This window comes from Grammomys surdaster, unplaced genomic scaffold (genome assembly GCF_004785775.1).
Source record: "Grammomys surdaster isolate TR1022 unplaced genomic scaffold, NIH_TR_1.0 243, whole genome shotgun sequence".
NCBI lineage: Eukaryota > Metazoa > Chordata > Mammalia > Rodentia > Muridae > Grammomys > Grammomys surdaster.
In genome coordinates, this window is record NW_021604688.1 from 2,978,955 (window position 1) to 2,999,193 (window position 20,239).

A 20,239-nucleotide genomic window follows, 5' to 3' on the forward strand; every position below is an offset into this window, starting at 1 on the left:
ATACATATTAGAAAAGAAACTCAGATCACACACACACACACACACACACACACACACACACACACACAGAGAGAGAGAGAGAGAGAGAGAGAGAGAGAGAACACATTAAATAAATTGTTTGATATATATGTGATAGAATACACTAGTTTTGTACCTATGAAGAGTAGTTTAATTACATTAAACAATGCAGGAAGCTGGAAAAATGGAGCAGTGGTGAAGAACAACAGCTGTTCCTGCAGACAAGCCTGGCTTGGTCTCAATGACCCACATCCAGGGGCTCACAACCACCCATAGCTCTGGAGAGAGGACACCATTTTCTAGCTCCACACATGTGTGAATGCACATGGTATACCTACAGACTAGCAAGCACACATTCTCTGTCTCTCTGTCTCTCTCTGTCTCTCTCTCTGTCTCTCTCTGTCTCTCTCTCTCTCTCTCTCTCTCTCTCTCTCTCTCTCTCTCTCTCTCTGTGTGTGTGTGTGTGTGTGTGTGTGTGCGTGTGTGTGATCTGAGTTTCTTTTCTGATATGTATTAACAAAACTCCAGTTTGCCAAAAATAAAAGTTCAAAAATAAAATTTACCTTAAAAAAGAAAATTCAGAGACTTACATAGTCAGAGTATAATAATATTGTGTAACTCAAAGATGTAACATTGCTACATTGTTTTAATGAATAGATGAAATATACACGTTATTTTTATGATGATGGTGGAAAATGACTTTGTGGGAAACCTGGAAGGACTTATTTTATTTACTTCAAAATGATCAAGCACTAATATGAGGTAAATTTGTTTTTTGTGGGGCAGTTGCAAATAAATTATTTCTCTATAGAATGATTCCACAGAGTGATTGGTATCATATAATCATTTGAAGTACTGTTAGGTTTGTAATTTTTATCAGTGATTAAATTGTTGATATGTTCTACTTCCTTTCTCACTGAGTTAAAACTATAATTTAAAAATAACAAGGTTGTTTTGAGTCTCTATAATTTTAATCAGTCAAATATTATTAAACATCCTAGGTATACAGATAAGTCTCAAAGATAATGTCTAAATGAATACCCATAAATTATCATTAAACAGCTTATTTGAGAAATAATCTACAGATCAACATTAGAAGACATATTCAGTTCTTATAGTACAAATATTTTGGAATAACCAAGAAGATACAGATTCACTCACCTCAAACTTTTTACGGTAATGCTTTCTCAGAGCTTCTAGCTCCTGCTTGCGCTTTTTCTCCAGCAGAATGCTATGAGTAATCATGTAGTCTATGTCCGTCTGGATCTTTGTATTGGCTTGTTCCAGCTTCTCCTTCTGCTCCTGCAGATGGTCCACCTTGTCTGCCATGTCTTTAAGATGGTTTTGCAGCTCTGCAATGTCTTTGGAGAAGATGTCGTGTTCTAAAATTTAATTAACGAGAGCAACACCGAGTTCAGAGCTGACATCAGACAATCCAGAAAGAAATGCTTGATAGTATACAGAAGCTACTTTAGCTTTAGAAATTATTCATCTATGAATCTTAATAACCCTAAAAAAGGGTTATTTAAATATTGAATTGTAAAACATATTGTTTCTTTCATTTATGAACAAAAGGACTAAAACATGCTTTATTAGTTGATGACCTTTAGTTTGAAAGAGTAGAGGCCTTCCAGAAATATATAAAACTGATAAAATTGATAAAATTGGACTTACAAGTGTCAAAATGAGAGGGTAGCCATGATTCTTATTTAGGATGCTCCAATTATAGAAAAAATACCAAAAAACTTTAATGAAAATTTTTGTAAGTATAGGATTGATTTACCAAAATAAATAATGAAATATTTATTAATCTAAAATTAGCATATAAAATGAATTCATTCAGGTTTGGCTCAGTTCAAAGACTGTTTGACAGCATCCACAATGCTCTGAGTTAGAACCTCAGCACCAACAGGTATGGCAATTCTTCGCACACCTGTAATCTCAACACTGAAGATTGATAATGTTTAGTATAAATCAAATTTGTTACCATCAACAAAAAAACCTGATGATTTTACATACACACACACACACACACACACACAGTGGCATTTTATGTAATTTTAAGAGGTACAGGCAGAAACATCAAGGTCAACTTTAGCTACATAGGAATTCATTCAATGTCAGCCTGAAATATATGAGACACTGTTAAAGACTGACTGGTTGAATGAATGAATGAATACAAAGATGTTGAAAATAAAATATCTGTAACAAAAATATAAGTAATATTTTGATATATATATTACATATTATATTACTATATATTATTATAATTTGTATATTATTATATAATATATCATATATTTATTATATATCATATATCAAATTATATATCATATACCAGATATCAAATTATATCTCATATATCACATATCATACAGTATATTATATATATTATTTATATAATTATATTATTATTTATATGTATTAATATACAAATATTTGTATATAAATATATGCATGTTATATATATGAATATATAATATATATTTAGTATATATTATAATTATATGTTTATATATATATATATATATATATATATATATATATATATATATTAACCTGACACCAAACAAGGCCCATGGAAAGAAAGAAAGAAAATTAGAATGAAAAAAAATTAAATTTGAAAAAAAATGGGCAAGCATTATCTCTTTGGATAAAAATGCTTGAAGTCTTAGACACAGAAATTACTTCTAATTATTTTATATATTAATATGCACTTAGACAATTATAAGGAAATTACAGAAGAGGGCCTCCATCTTGGATTTTTGGAATAAAACAAAATTGAAATAAGTTTTCTTATGAGTTTTTGATGACATCATTAAGTATTTTTGTGCCTTAATTTCATAGGTTAGGCTGTAGTTTTTATATTTATACTGATTCTCTCTCCTTTGCTGTATATACCTTCTTATATCAGTTGTTGATTCTGTTGCTGTGGAATTTTTTAGACATCCGCAATTACACTTACAAAATCATACATAGTGTTATGTTTTATACCCTTGAATATTTTGCATTGAGGCTTTTCTAGTTATGGAATCAAAATTCTTTCTGTTAATGTCTAGAGAAATATTTTGATTATCTGTTTACTTACTGATACTCCTTTTTTCTATAAACATTTATATTTGGTGAAATATTACTCTTAGAAACGTATTCTAAATGTTTTAATTATCAGTAATCAGAACCGCAGGCTGAATGTAGTGCTGCACACCTATTATCTCAGTATGGAGGTGGAGGAGGAAGGATGATGAGAACCTCAACACAGCCTTGACTACACAGTAAGAGTCTATATTTTAAAAGTAAGGGAGAAGAAGGGGGAGAGGAGAGAAAACAGAGTAAGGAGGGATGAGGAGGGGGAAGAAAAGGAGGAGGACATAGTGGTGGTTCATGATACAATTTTTATTTAATTTTGTTTTTTTCATTTATTAAAACTAAATTCATTTTTTCACACAATATATCTTGATTATGGTTTCCCATCTCTCTACTTCTAGTTTCTCCCCACTTACCCTCCCATCCAAATCCACTTCTTTTTTGACTCTTATTATGAAACAAATAGTTTTCTAAGGAATAGTAATAAAATATAACCAGATAAGATAAAATAAAACAAAAATTATTACATTGGAATTGGACAAGTTAAACAAACATAGAAAAATCAGAGACCCACATTTTGGTGCATTCAGGAATCTCATAAAAACACTAAACTGGAAGCCATGATATATATGAAAAGGACCCTACTCAGACCCCTACAGGTCCTGAGCATGCTTCCTCAGTCTCTGTGAGTTCACAAGAGCTTTAGGCTGATTTACATTTACAACTCATTGAAAATGGAGAAGTCGAGCTGGTTCCCACACAGAGCCTTCACCTTGAGTTCCAGCATCTTTGGTACAAGAATGTACTCTGCATGCTACAAAAAGAGAACTGTAAACAACAAACCAGAGACAAACCTTTGATGTACAATGCTGCCCTGCATGTAAGATATGTCAGGGCAATGACGACACAAAGTTTGTGGGAGTAGCCTGAGAAGGCTTGTTTTCTATATTGACCACTCAGATGGTCAAACAATGCTCAAAGAATCTGTCGCCTTAGTCAGAAAGAGACTACAGTACAGATCCTACTGATGTTATTTTTTAACTTGTGGTCCCTGCATAATGAATGTTTTTGTTAGATTTGCTAAGGAATAAATTTATTAAACATCTCAAGAATTTGGGATAGCTCAAAACTGAAGGTAGGACAGCAGAAGGCTAGGCCGCTTCTATGACAGGCTTCAAATTGGCAGTTTAGGAGATTAGGCCTAAGAAGTGGGCAAGGCAAGGCAAGCCCAGGCAAGTCAAACTGAAGAGGTCAGCTCAGGAACTTTGGAACAAGTGTCCTTTGGGGAAAGAGAGGCTAATTAACATTCTTCAGACAACAGGGGGTGGAGACCTACCTGTGGGTGAGGGAGGCCCAGAGTATGTTGACACATTCCACAGGATGGATCTTTGGGCACCCACAGACAAAGGAAGACCCTGGCACCTCATTCCCTAAAGTCCAATCAGTTTAAAAGTCACACTGCTCTTCCAATCATATTGTGCCTAGCTGCTGTTTCTCTATGCTACCCCTGGAAAATGTATAAAGGTCCACTGAACTAGCTGCCCAGGGTCTTTGGCTCTCCTTTTGGATGCAGGATGACCCCTGCATGCTGGAACAATAAAAATCCTCTTGCTTTTGCATCTATCCCTGTCTTAACATTGTTCACTCAGCAGGTCCCAGGTAAGCTAAGGCTCATCAGAGTCTTACAAAACAAGCAAGCAAGCAAGCAAACAAACAAACAAACAAACAAACAGGATTTCTCAGCAAGTTTCCAGATCTATCTATCTATCTATCTATCTATCTATCTATCTATCTTTCTTTCTATCTATCTATAAAATGGCTCCTAATAACATTCTGCTGTGCTTATAGATCAGTCATCATCAGAGAAGCTTTCTTCTGTAGCACATTGGAATAAATACAAAGACTTAAATATAGTCAGATATTTTATGCAGAATGAGAGAGCATGGAACACTCAGCTTTAAGTGAGATGTCTCCATCAAATACCTCTCCTTAGGGTCAGGAAACCCTGTGGAAAATTCAGTAGAAAGGTTAAAATAGCCAGAGGGAATAGAGGACACCAAGAAATCATGTGTGTAAAGTTTTAATTTGATTCCTTTATCCTTTGTTTTTGATTAATCTTGTCACTGGTTTTCTGTTAGAAGACCCTGGTATTCAGGTCACAGTATACAATATCCAAATAAGCTCTCTGAGCTGGGCACAAAATGGAGGACTCCATTTCTCAGTGGGACTTCCTCTTTGATGCCTGGTCTTCTCTGGAGAGCCCAGGTGTCAGACCTTATCTAGCAGATGACCCTGCACAAAGCTTCCTGCAAGTGCTGCATGATTCAGCACATAAATCCTGCTCAGCCCCTCCCACCATATGATAATTAGGTACTGTTTTATAACCAATGAGTCCTTTCTGCTTGCAACTCCCAAGAATCTCTATGAAAAGTCATATAGTCTATGACTAGACTACAGGTTCAAATCCTCCTCCACCAAGAACCCATCTGGTCTTAGAATGCTTTTTCATGTAAATGAAGCATTCCCACCCTAGCCAATAATGTATATTAACCCTAGAATTCCCTACTCACTTCCCAAATCTTTAGAGCCCTTGTTCACCCTAAATAATGTTGAGCTTTCTCACTGAAGCTGATCCTATTTTTAGAACCCTGTCCCCACCCCTTCTGCTCTCTTTGTCCTCAAAGGCCAGTGTCCAACTGACCCCAGGTAGAAGGGTCAGTCACAGTTTTCTGTACTTTTTTGTTTTCACATCTTTTTGTTAATTAGCTATTTTATATTGTCTATCTTCTTAAGTATATATGTGTATGCCTGTGCATGTGAGTATATGTGTGTGTATGGTTGTGTGTGTATGCATGTGTATGTGTGTGTGCATGTGTATATGTGTGCATGTGTATATGTGTGCATGTGTGTATACGTGTGTGTATGCATGTGTGTGTGAATGTATGTACATGTGTATATATGTGCATGTGTGTATGTGTGCACGAGTATATATATATATATACATATATATATATATGTGTGTGTGTGTGTGTGTGTGTGTGTGTGTATGCCTGTGTATATGTGTGTGTATGTGTGTGTGTATTCCACTGTGTTGATTTATCTTATATTCTTAGTCTCCATCCCTTGAGTGCTTATATTCCCATTTTCCACTTCCCACCTATGCCTTGTCCATCTATTCTAGGAATACTTTAAATTATTCTCATTTTAGAAAGCTGCCTCTAGTTCTCAAATTGAGCAGAACATGTCAAATCTACAAAGTGCATCATATACTGCCAAACATGTTAATTCTAGCATCTAAGATTTCTTCCTTTAGAAAGCCATAGAGAAGTATTAACAGATCCACAAGCAAAGATGTGTGGAAAACAGGAAACTGGTAAAAGTAGGCATGTGTTACCCCAGAGAAGTCTGAAGTAGCCATTCATTTGTGCTACTAGTATGTGGTTATGATAAAATGTATGTGTCACCTTATTTTATAAGAGAACAAGGCTATACAAACTAATTTATAGCTTGCAGGATCATATAACATCCAATTTATGTGGGAAGATATTTCTGTTTATCTTTTTTGTAGTAAAAAGATAAAGAATTTCTTAGATAGCACTAGATATCGGATAGATAACAAGAGCTGTCATTTCAGCTCTTGTTATGACCAGACAGAGAGGAAGGTACCAGATGTACAAATATATTGCCCCATCTTCCTCAATGACCTCTTCATGGTGCCCATGTGGATTCTCATTGGCTGACCCAAAAAGAAATTAGACTAAGAAAACATCTTTAGCACAAGCCATTGTGAACCTGCTTTCTGGGAGATGATAACAAAACACGTGTGTTGCAGCAGATAGGAAGTAGTCTGGAGGAGCCCCTCGAAGAGATCCAGGGAAGCAGCAGATAGGTTCCCTGATTTTATTAAATGTTTGTTCTGACAAACATCCTACTTACAGCTGTTTCAAAAGATTGAGTTTTTAAATTTATTATACCAGAAGCTTCAAGATTCTAAAACCAGAAAATATCTAATTTTATACTTCATAAACAGATTAATAACATTTAAGGATTGTGTCCCATTTATATCCATACAAAGCCAGCTGGTTCCTGGAAATAGTTTTTCATAAACATTTTTTACACAGAAAGTTCTTAAGTATATAGTAATGACTTTAAATTACACAGTATGTATAACTCACTTAAATAAAATGAAGCAAGTAAATACACATTCGAAATTAAAGTAGACCTTTAATACTATTGATTAAAAGTTAATCCAAACCATAAGTTATTATCCATCATGAGAATTTACATTTATTATTTACTAGAATTTATACACATCTATGTTAATTTTATTTCTACAATTCCCTGAATATTACTCCAAACAGACTTAAAACCATAGATTCTAAATGGTATATAAGATTACCAGAGTAATGTTCAAAAGATCAGCTACCAACATCAACTTTTTTACCACTGCTAATGAGGAATGACAATGAGGAAAACTGCAGATGCTCTGTGGATGTAAATACGAGGGAACCCAAGAATGCACGGGGATCTACACTGTCCTAAGGCACCTATTCTGACCCTCTCATCTCTCATCATATGTACATTCCATAAATAGGGTTAGAAGTCAGTTATAAAAACAGCAATGTATTAGCAGAATGTTAATATAATAAATTAGGTTCAAGAAAAGAATTACACATAAAGACCATTTAAATAATATCTTCTTGCAATTCGTCAGAATGCACATATCTACTTTGGAGGTCATATTTTTAGGAGATTTAGTGTTACAGTAAAAATTTATTCATCTGTTCTGCATGACATATGTTTTAAGTTAATGCCTACTATCCCAGAGGAATGATTAATAGCATGGCCCTTTATCTCAGGTGAGAGATTGTATGACTATCCTATTTTTAAAAAATTACTTCAGAGCCTATGACTCCTTAACTCCAAAAGGGTATGAAGTTTCTAGCCTCTGGACTAGTCAGGAATGTTTTAATGATACAGGATATACTTTAAAGACACAGTAGCCAGAACCTTTAGGTTATGTGATATTCTACCCTAGCTCTTCCTCTGTATGCTCCAAAGAACATCATCTTCTTAAACATTTACTGTCCAAGTTACTCTTGCAAACATTTACAGTTACCTTCTTTCTAAAAGCTCTTTTCAGACTGAATTTACGTCTAAGTTCTCAAAAGTAAGCGTGTGTCATTCCCAACATGTCACTTAGAAATTTGGATTTTTTTACACCCCCAAACATAGCTAATATTACCAACAAGGGAGTCAGACTTATGAATTTTTAATAACTCAAATACTACTACAATTATGGTAAGTAATGTATGTCAAAAGTTTGCCTCTCTACGTGTGTATTAATGAACGAGATTTTCAACACACTGAAAATTCCACAGTCAAGATTTGTGTCTCTGGATTCAGCCCAATGTTTAATAGTGTATTTCACTTATGCTATAGTCTATAGGAAACATCTAGTGTATCCAGAGCTGTGGTCCACTCTCTCTGGTACCCTAATGTGGAGGTGGAACCCCTTTTATTACCTTTCTGTACAGCTAATGGGAGTTCTTGGAGCTTCCAAATGGACCAAGAGTCAATTTTCATGCTAATTCTTTTCTTTCTTGATTTTTGTTGTTTCAAAGCTTGTTCTGCTTCTGCTCTGTCAGTTTCCAGACTTTTAATGAGGTGGATGGCCTCTGATAGCAATGTCTCCATCTTCTTCTTCAGCTCAGGACACTTCTCATCTTAAAATAGGAACATGCATTCACACTTGTTAATAAACTAGCCCACAGGCAATATGATGACAGAACATGGGTCTTACTTAAAGTAGTCTTTCAAATATTTATATGTTTAAGAAAATAATGTTAGGAGGTGATAAAAACATATTCAAAACATTGAGACAGGCGATCTTCACAAAAGTAAGCAATACCAATGTCTGGACTGCACTCAACTCTGTTGGTACAGAAATTAGCATTTCAATAATGCAAAGACATTCTTTACACAGTACACAAAACCATTCTCCAAAAGAGAGTTTAATCATTGTTAACATAATCTATAGTGCAAACTGCCTTGTCTTAGAAAAAACATACACTAAATCCAACACAAGAGTATTCTGACATTTGGCAGACTAAGGTAGATGGAAGTAGTCTAGTTTTGGTTTTTTTTTTTTTTTTTTTTTTTTTTTTTTAGTTTTGGTTTTATAAAGAGCTAATCAGTCAATTAACTTGCCAGAAGAGAATAGGATAGGAATTCTGAACCTAGTTGGGATGGAACCCAGAGAGAGGTGAAAGAGGACCATGCGGAGAAAAAAGTTGTGGAGAGATCATGTGGAGGGACTAGGATGTACCGTGAGACTGTGATGATATAGCATTCATTTGGACACACATGGACCAGAGTGAGCCAGGGCAAGATCAGATTGTCAAGTAATGGGACATTTGTCTGGGTATTAGCAGCCTTGTCAGGTTAGAAAAGCTCAGAATCTGTCATCTTAGGTTAATAAAAGAAGAAAGAAAGAAAGAAAGAAAGAGAAAGAGAGAGAGAGAGAGAGAGAGGGAGGGAGGGATGGAGGGAGGGATGGAGGAGGGAGGAAGGGAGGGGGGAGGGAGGAAGGGAGGGAGGGGGGAGGGATGGAGGGAGGGAGGGAGGGAGGAAGGAAGGAAGGAAGGAAGGAAGGAAGGAAGGAAGGAAGGAAGGAAATGCTAGAAAAGTTAAATAACATTTAAAAGAACATGTGTAATGTAAAATAGAGCCAGGCATGATGACACTGGCTTGCAATATTAGCAGTTAAGAAGGTGATGTTGCAAGACCCCTGTGGGTTCAGAGATAGTCTGAGCCATAAAGTAAGAGATTTGCCTTGAAAACAAACTAAAAAGATTTAAAATTATACAACCCAATCATAAAGATAATACAAAAATGATGTCATATTCTTTGGAGACAAAATTTTCAGTGAACACATAAAAAACATGTAAAGCCTCAACCAGTAACTTTAGGAGAATCACTACTGGAAATAAAACACCATACAGATTGCTTTATTTTTAAATCATGGCCATATTTTCTCTAAATCTTTAAGGACACAAATCACAATGAGAAATTTAAATCAATATTGAAGATTACTCAGTCCCTGGAAAAGAAGGCATTGATATTCTTCAGCTTTATCAGATAATAACTTCTCCACTTAGCCTTGGCAAGAATTCATCAGAAATTTCAAAATTCTATTTATTCAGCCTTAATTAATTCTGTTAATGAGAGACGCCTGTGGTCTCTGGTTCACAGCTCTGGAATAATATGGTTTAATGTTAACAAAGTATTAGCAGAGGTATTCATTCATCTGCTTGTGAATAAAAATGTGTACAAAGCTTATTCTTTCTTCCAACAACAATAATATGCTTTCCTCTAGAGAGAGCAAGGTAAGGAAGACAGATGAGAGTCCTGTTCTGCTGATATTTGTAGCTACATAGGCTGACTTTCGCCAACATGTGAAATGAAAAGAATACATAAGCGTAGTGTCAAGAAAATAAAGGACATCATGGAGAAGAGGGGGAGGTAAGACAATAAAGGACACCATGGAGAAGAGGGGGAGGTAAGACAGTAAAATGGCATAAAAGAAGAAAGTAATGGATAAATCTCTTTTTTATTTTGGATAATATAGACAGTGAGTTTTCTGGGATATGGCAGTATTATAAATACCATGTAATTGCTATAAAGAAAAATTAAACTATTGCATAGCCTCTACTATCCTAGAGAGCTTGTTAAAGACATTGACATGTACCCTTAAAAGAAATAATCTTAATGGGCAAAATAACTTTCCGTGGCCCCAGCTTTATCCAGTTTCTTTGAACCCACTGTTTACATGCAGTCTGGGTACTTTATTGGGTGAGATTTTTTTTTCATGAAACATTGATGATTTGTGAATGATCTCATAATCAATCTCTCTAAGATGTTTTTGTCTAAAATACACAAAGATACTCATGTCACCGCCAATCGCAGCACTTTAATGGATTTGCATGTGTTTTTCTAAAGTTCTTCATTTTTACAAATTACCTTTTGCTCTCTCTTTAATGGCATAGAAACAATGTCATATGTGTGAGTGACCTGTGGTGTTTCTGATTCATTGTCATATATATCTCTCTAATCGTTCCCCCAAACCAATTCACTTACTGTATATGTACGCAATGGCTTGCACTTTTTAACACAAGCACTTGTAAAAAGCCACTATCTTCCTGGCATCATGTGTGTCTTAGTCTCACACATGCATATTTCTGATGGATGATATGCTAGGTGCTTTTACTGTGACTGTGGCTATCAGTGAGTTAATCTTTTTTCCTCTGCATCTGTGATGTATAAGCATTGAAGTTTTCATCTTCTCCATGGACATTAATACATAAAATAAATAAATAAATAAAATGAATCAGTCAAAACAGAGCACAGGAATGAGTAATGCTCTTAAACAAAATATTCTTCCTTTTAATGAAAAGTCCTGAGTTCACCAGTTTTCTTCGAGTGAATGCATTTCTAAATTTTTGGAACAGACAAAGATGAGAAATTTAGTATAATCTCACATATCCAAAAATTTTGAAATAGTATTAAGAGTAACTTTAAGCCAATATTTAAATTTTGCAACTTTTTATTAATTATGGTAAATTCTGATCACATGGAAGCCACTGAACTACTTCTATTTATATTTCACTATAAGTTAAGACTAAACTTTAGAGTTAAGATTTTTAGTCTTACTGGCCACATGTCAACTGGTCAGTAGTTCTCTGTGGATGATAGCTGCTCCACTGGAGGGAGAGACAGACAGACAAACAATACCTTGATCATCACAGAGTTTTATCAAATGATTCTCAATTGTTATTACTTCTTTTAGTTCTGGGCAGGTATCACTGTATATTCACAATTTAGTCCAGTGTCTGGTACAGAAGTCATTAAAAATAATATATAAGACATGCTTCCCAGAGTGGTATAGTAGGCTTTCTTCCCTATTCAATATTCAGAAAAAGCGTACAAATAATAGTTGTTGATATTAGAACTATATTAAATTAAGGTCAATTACCTATAAACAATTATTCATCTTTAAGCATCAAAAGCAAACTTACCTTTTGCTTTTTCTGGGTGGACTTCTTTCTCTGGAGCAGAGACATCCAAATCTTTCTTTTTATCTTTTGTGGCAGAAGTCCTACACATACATAACAAGGAAGATGGCATCAATTTGTAAAAAAAACAGATGCATTAAAAGTTGGTTATACAAAACTTGGTGAAGCATTTCCATGGAATGTCAAGTGTCCTTTACATATTAACCTTTCTGAATAGTGAACTGATAGAAGAAAATTCTATTACTCAGTAGTACTTATACTCAAATTAATAGAAACTTAAAATAATCACAAGTGTCTTGAACTTTCTTGAGAGGACATTAAAACAGCATTTTTATTTACAAATGCTTATTTCCTAGAAACTTTATGATGCAACTTAATTTATGAACTGTGTTCGTGTGTACATTCTTGTGTGAGTGGGGGGGGGGGTCTGTACTTTATACTGATGTGTGGGTGCTTGTTTACCAGAAGAGGACATTGGGTCTGCTGGAGCCGGAGTTCAATTGTTGTGCTCAGCTGATGTAGGTGCTGGGAACTGAGCTAGCATCCTCTGCAAGAGTAGTATATGCTCTAAAGTACTGAGCTACCTCTCCAGTTCTAAGAGATTGGTTTGACTGAAAATCAATTGAATGATATAATATTTTGTTTTCAGGTTAGTGAGTTCTGGGAAGCTAATAGAAGCTACAAAGGGTAAACTTAACCATTTCAGACTTAAAGTTAGCAAGATTTAAGAAAAGAATGTCATTTTTTTATTAATTAGTTTATTTACATTTCAAATGTTTTCCCCCTCCAAGTGCCCTCTCCACGAATCCCCCATCCCATTTCCCCTTCCTTTCACCTCTAAGAAGGTGCTCCACACCCACCCACCCAGTCCCACCTCACCCTTCTAGTATCCCCCTTTTCTGAGCATCAAGCCTCCTCAGGACCAAGTATATCCAGAGTCCATGGACCAGCCCATGTATGCTTTTTGGTTGGTAGCTTAATCCCTTGGAGCTTTGAGAGGTCAGATTAGTTGATACTGTTGTTCTTTCTATAAGCTTGCCATCCCCTTCCGCTCCTTTGAATTGTGCAAGCAAATAGATGGAACTAGAAAATATCATCCTGAGTCAGTTAACCCAGACTGCAAAGGACATACGTGATATGTCCTCACTGATAAGTGGATATTAGCCAAAATGCTCAGAAGACCCATAATACCACTTAATGAGAAGGAATATTGAAGTGTGGATGCTTCAGTTCTACTTAGAAGGGGAGACAAAATAATCATGAGAGGCAGAGGGACAAGAGAATGGATAGAAATATGCAACAGTGTAGAGTGCGCAATGGAGAGACTCATTAGAAAGTCCCAGACTCCAGGGATGTGGGAGGCTCCCAGGACACAATGGGGATGACTTTAGCATAAATGTGGGAAGATAGACCACCTCCAGTAAATAGACATGGGTCTTAGATGATGGATTGGGCCACCCAGCCCTTTTCTCCCTAGGCATTCTGACCTATGTGGGGCTTGCTCTAGTGAACCCCTGGTCACTGTGGCTAGTATAGAATGTACTGCCTGGAGACCTCACAAGCACTGTGATAGGAATTACTTGTACAGACCAGAACCATCAAATGCACACTTTCAAAAATAAAACCTCATTTCCCCTGGTATTAGGAATTCAGAGCACAAGTATGGAAGTCTCTAGTAGCTACCATTGATACAGGAGAATGGAAAGCAGGTATGTTCTATTGTCTTGATGGTCTAGCTCAGTGGGCTACTTCTTTAATGGTTTTCTCATTGGTTGCTGTCAACGTTTTGCTAGATTCCAGATATTTGACAGTGTACACTCTCACATGAGTACTCTATTCCACCCACCCCTCTCTCCTCTACAGTTCCTCCACGTCTTTCCCTGTATATCTAATATGTGAAATACTGTTTTCAAGGTTTCCATTCATTCTCAAATAAAACTGATGAACTACACAGTACCAAAAATTCAACATTTTAGAGAAAAATAAAAGAATCATTAACGTTTCTTACCATTCTTCAAAAGAAGCTTCAAACTGCCAAAACAAAACAATTCAGTAAAAATCAAAATTGAAACATCTCAAAAAAATTGGTAAACTTCACTTAAAATCCATTTAAATTTAAACTGACTGATAAAATTCAGTTCTTTGCCTTGTATAATTGGTCATATTTTATTTTCTATTGTGTCATAAAATGTGTGTATATATAAACTACAAATATAGGTGTGTGTGTGTGTGTGTGTGTGTGTGTGTATTTCACAAGTCCACTTCTTTTCATTATAACAAGGTTTCTCACAGTTTAAAATCCATGTACTTCTACATCTTAACCACTTAAATGTTTCTTATCCCCACACAGTTATCAATGCAGAGTCATTGAGTCTTAATGTGCTACCAAAAGATGTTAATCACAAAACATGACAATATAAACTAAATTTGGATTGCAAAAACATGTGCATGAGCAAAGGGTGGTGGGGGGTTGGAGATATATTAGAATACGAACTTTTAGTATGGGAAGAGAAAAGAATAAACATCTAAGTTTAGGCTTATAATGTTCTTTACAAGAAGATGGCTGTGTGCTGTAGCATACAACCTTGTTCCTAGCACTGAGGAAGTAGAGGTAGACCTGTTTTTGTGATTTCAAGGCTTGCCCGGTACAAGTAACATGTTTCAGCCCAGGTAAGGAGTTTATAATATGAGACTCTGTATCAAAACATAAAATAAAAGTAATATTTATTTCAAATGGGCACAGTAGTGATTGAAAAAAGGAGGACAATTGGAAGAGTGGGTGATGAGAAGACAAAACTGGCAGAAAATAGTCTGACAGAAGACAGCATGAGGGCCATCAAGGATGTGGCCAGAGCTAGAAGAGAAATCCCTCTATGGTATTTGAGCTGATATTTGTGATATTCAATGATGTTTTTGCACGAGATCACAACAGTCTGAGGCATTTTGTTACAGATTTCAATGGAATGAATGAATGGATGGTAAAGATCAAAAATAGGAATTTTTAAACAAATAGAAGAGCTGGAATTTCCAGCATAGATTACTACATGAAGTTCTGATGGACAATGAAAATAATTACAGAGCACCCGTAAAGATACTACCAAGGTTGATTTTGGTCACTGTGACATGCATTATTATAAACTGGGCTATTCTAGGATGCTCTACAACTATAGATGTGGAACTTGGAGTCACCAAAGAGATTTGCAGTTAGCATTTTGTCATTTCAGAAGGATGGCAGGATAGGCAGATGTACAGAAGCATATAAAGCAGTTAGTATGGATTTTAAGAGATGGATGGAGGCAAATGTCAAGGATAGAAAGGAAACAATAGCTAGGTCACATTTTGAAGATCCATAGATTTTAACTAAAATATAAGAACAAATTGAGAGAACTCTACGCTTTAAAGAGTTCATAGAGAATCAGTCAATAAATATAAAGTTTCAGAGACAAAAAAATCATAAATGCCATTAATTTTATCCAGTTAGAATTGGAAGCACTTTCACATCCATGTTTTATAACCTTTTTGTTGGCCAATTGTCAGGGACAGATGTCACTGCACAGTATGGAGAAGATGTGTGTAACCCACAGACACACTTGGCCTCAGGTTGACTCTGTACCGACTATGTGGTCATAAGGAACATAGGCTTTTGAGGTCATTTTCCTCTTCTGTATTTGAGTTTCTGTCTTGCAAGGTTCAGATAAGGATTCATGAGATCACATAAAATGATTAATACAAAAATATATGGGCAATTTTATATCACTGTATTGCCATCAGCTTATTGGTAATGATGTTAATATTCTCTCTGGGCAGCATTATCTTAATATTTTCAGATGTTTCCTATATATTTTACAACATGTCTTTTAATCATGGTAACAGTCTGAAGATTTGAATTGAACAAACAGAAAAATTTAGACTCAGTATAGTTCATTCTAAACTAAGTAATACTGTAGCTTAGGCATGCCAGGACAGAAATGTGGAAGGCAAAAATAATTATTGATTTGTATGGAAAATTATCCAGGAAATATTTTCTATCACTTGCCATGAATTCTGCTCCAGGGAGAAATAAAATATACAGAAAACATAACCAAACATCTATTCTGTAGATATTTCTTTCTAAGGCCATTATGGCTTGAACTTAAAATGCCCTTGATGGGCTCAGTGTGTATGAATCTACAGCTGATGGTATTTTTGAGAGATGAGAATTCCCTGAAGAAAGTAGACCCTGCCATCTGTTCTATTGGGTCTGTGTTTCTTAGTCTGCCTGCCAAGATGTGAAGAGGTAATGTATGCATCTAACTGCATTCTACCACTCTGGTGCTTCCTAACGGATGTCTTGCCTACCCTTCCATCATGAAGTGCATCCTTTAAACTGTGAGCCAAAGTAAGTCCTCCTGGTGATGTTTTTGGTTAGTATCACGTCACAGGATGGCCACAAATAATCTTTCAGTTGAACAAGATGCTGAATTGTTTTAAATTATATTTTACCTCATGTCATTTCCCAAGAACAGTCAGTAGAAATTCTATGTGTCTAAGATACATGATACAGCAATATATTTGGTGTACTTTACACTAGGATTACAATAAACACTAATTATTATAATGGTTTGTCAAGGCATTTACAGATCTGGTTTTATCCATTTTCAATAATATGGACAATTGAAGATTAGAGTGTCTCTGGAATGGAATGGGAAGCACACCCAACAATAAATATCTTTCTCTCTATTTCTTTATATGATTCCAGACTCAGGAACCCATCTGCTGTGTGATCTGCTATTGTACAAATGTAGATTCTGATTTGGAGGTGTATAGGCAAAAGAGGGGCTGCCATGCAATAATATTGAACAATAATATTCTAAAAAATGTATATAGTTATTTGCTGTAATACCTCATGTGTGCTCTCTGGGCTTCTTCTTAGTCTGACACTTGATCTGACACACTGTCAGGGTCTTCTCACACCCACATAAGGTCATACAACATATCTCTTTAAAGCCTATGATCTTGACCATTGAACCAATGCCTCTCAAAAGAAATGACTTCCTAGAGCAGAACATTCTCTAGGTCAGATCCAGGGACCAAAATAAAAAAACAGAAAAGACATATGTGTAGCAAGTCCACTCCTCTGCCTCAACAAGTATGCCAGTTTTTCAGGATGTCATCTTAGTAACAAGTAAGAGAAGTCGTTCATTTTTCAATAAGTCATTACTAAATGAAATGATTGCAAGTTGCTGAGAGTTCAGAGTGGAATTCTTTTTAGAATAACAAAAGCAGAATTTGACAGGTTGACATGACCAAGAAAGAATCATTATATCTTCATCAACAGACCTAGTGTATTTATTTAGCAAAAAGAGAACTCATTTAAAAGGGCACACTGTTCTTTTAGACTACAAATTTACTTCTTATTTCATGCTTTTAGTGTCTGCCCACTCTCCAGTGTGAAGGCTGTTTGTCTTTTAGTCAGATTAGTTGATGGAAATGACAACTTAACATGATTGTTTATGTTACAGAACAAATGAATAGGGGAAAAAAAAACCTGTTTAATAAGGTCATTACACCCTCCGGAGTATGACTCTCAAAAACATGTTTAGACTACCAAATTAATCCTCTAAACAAAAATTCTGAATTTTATAGAAATTATCAAAGTATTTCCCCATTGTCCTTAAATAACAACTCCTTAATATGTGTAGAATTTATCTCCCAAGTTTAAATCACTTACTTGTGTCAAATGCTCCTGTATTTTAGATTCCACATCTTCGATGTGGGCAATCATTTTGCTGACACATGGTTTAGGTATATTTACCAAAGCACAGCTATGTCGTCGACTTGGGTAGCTGAAGTAGATGCCTTTATTCACCTCTAAAACATTGTGGACAATGGGAGAAGTCAGGGATAGGTACAGAGCAGCACACTATGATGTTCAGGACATACACAATGTTCTACATTTGTCTTAGTACTCTAAATTAGCTAATAGATATGTTAAAATGCAGAATAAAATTTCAAACTTTAAAAGTTTAAATAAAATAAACTCTTAGATCTGATGCATCCCTGCTCCTCTCTACTCCCAGGCTCTCTCCCACCCACTAACCTCCCTCCATCCACCTCTGCTATCTATTTTGTTTCCCCTTCTGAGAAAGATTCAACCATCTTTCCTTGGGCCATCCTTGTTATTTGGCTTCTTTGACTCTGTTAATTAAACTGTGGTTGCCCTGTACTTTATGGCTGATATCTAGTTATAAGTGATTACATACCAAGCATGTTCTTTTAGGTCTGGGTTTTATGACTTAGGATGATATTTTCTAGTCCCACCCATACCTGCAAAATTAATGATTCCCTTGTTTTTAATGCCTGAATAGTATTCCATTGTGAAAATAAATGATATTAACTTTATTCATTCTTCAGTTGAGGGACATCTGGGTTGTTTCTAGATTCTGGCTATTATGAATAAAGCTGCTATGAACATAGTTGAGCAAATATCCTTGTGGGATGGTGAAGCATCTTTTGAGTATATGGCCAGGAGTGATATAGCTGGTTCTTAAGGTAGAACTATTCCCAATTTTCTAAGAAATTGCCAGAAGGATTTCCAATGTGGTCGTACAAGTTTGCCCTCTCACCAGCAATGAAGGAATGTTCTCCTTGCCCTATATCCTCTCTAGCATGTGTTGTCCCTTGAGTTTTTCATCTTAGCCATTTTGTTGAGTGTAAGATCTAGAATTTCAGGTCATTTTGATTTGCATTTCCCTGATGAATAAGGATGTTGAATATTTCTTTAGGTGCTTCTTGGACTTTGGTGGAGATTTCTCTATTAAGAACTCTCAGTTTAGCTCTATACCCCGTTTTTAAATTAGGTTATTTGGATTCTTGTTATCTAACTTCTTGAGTTCTTTATAAATTTTGTGTATAAACCCTCTGTCAGATATAGGGTTGATAAAGATCTTTTTCCAATATCTAGTCTGTCATTTTGCCCTAACGATGACATCCTTTGATTTACAGAAGCATTTCAGTTACACGAGGTCCCATTTATTAATTGTTGATCTTAGTGACTAAGCTTTTTTCAGGAAGTTGTCTCTTATACCAATGAGTTCAAAGTAGGGAGAGCAGGCCAGAAAGAAGGAAAATTGGCAGGGTTGGGGGATGGAGTGGGTGATCTCTGGGAAAAGCCAGAGATCTGGAATGTGGGGAGGCCCCCGGAGGTCTAAGGGGCAACTTTAGCTGAGACTCCTAACAGGGGGGGGGTATGGATCTGAAAGTGACCATTTCCTATAGTCCAGCAGGACTCCCAGTGGAGGGGTATGGTCAGAAACCCACCAACAAAAGGTTTTGCCTAAAATATGCCCTGCCTACAAGATGTGCAAAGTCAAAGATAGAAGAGAGACAGAGGGATAACTGCTCCAAATTGCGACCCATCCCTGACACTATTAAGGAAACTCTAATATGCTTGCAGACAGGAACCTAGCGTATCTGTCTTCTGTGTGGCTCCACCCAACAGCCAATTGAAAGAGATGCAAAGATCCACAGCCAAACATTAGATAGAGCTTGGAAGTCTTTGGTAGAGATGAGGAATGGATTGAAGGATCCAAAGAGAAGACAGACTCTATAAGAACACTAACAGAGTCAACTAACCTGTACCCTTGGGGGTTCCCAGGGACTGAATCACTAGCCAAAGAGTGAGCACTAGCTGGACCTAGGCCCACTGCACATATGTAGCAAATTAACAGCTTGATCCCAAACAACAGGAGTGGAGCTGTCTGTGGATCTGTTGCCTGCCTACTTGCCTGCCTGCCTGCCTGCCTGCCTGCCTGCCTGCCTGCCTGCCTGTGAATCCTGTTCCCCTAAAATGCCTTGTCTGGATTCAGTGAAAGAGGATGCCTTAGTCCTACAACTACCTGATGTACAGGAGGAAGGAACTCCCCCTTCTCGCAGGAGAAAGTGAGGGCAGAATGGGGGAAGGTTCTGCATGCGGGGGTACTAGGAGGATAAGAGGAGCCGATATTGGAATAAGATGTGAATAAACAAACAAACAAATAATTTCTTAAATTAAGTACATAATATAACATGTAGAGGTAAACCAG

At 36.2% G+C, this 20,239-nt stretch overlaps 1 protein-coding gene across 1 annotated transcript in view; it reads right to left on the reverse strand.

Annotated features, from left to right (window-relative positions):
* The window catches only part of Ccdc178 (coiled-coil domain containing 178), a 298,089-nt gene that overhangs the window by 266,205 nt on the left and 11,645 nt on the right, over nt 1–20,239 (reverse strand). Inside the window, exons 4-8 of the mRNA XM_028774890.1 lie at nt 17,887–18,026; nt 14,185–14,207; nt 12,180–12,259; nt 8,628–8,828; nt 1,180–1,400 (exon numbers count right to left, since the gene is read on the reverse strand). Coding sequence (XP_028630723.1) covers nt 1,180–1,400; nt 8,628–8,828; nt 12,180–12,259; nt 14,185–14,207; nt 17,887–18,026 — 665 coding nt within the window. The remainder of the gene's footprint in view (nt 1–1,179; nt 1,401–8,627; nt 8,829–12,179; nt 12,260–14,184; nt 14,208–17,886; nt 18,027–20,239) is intronic.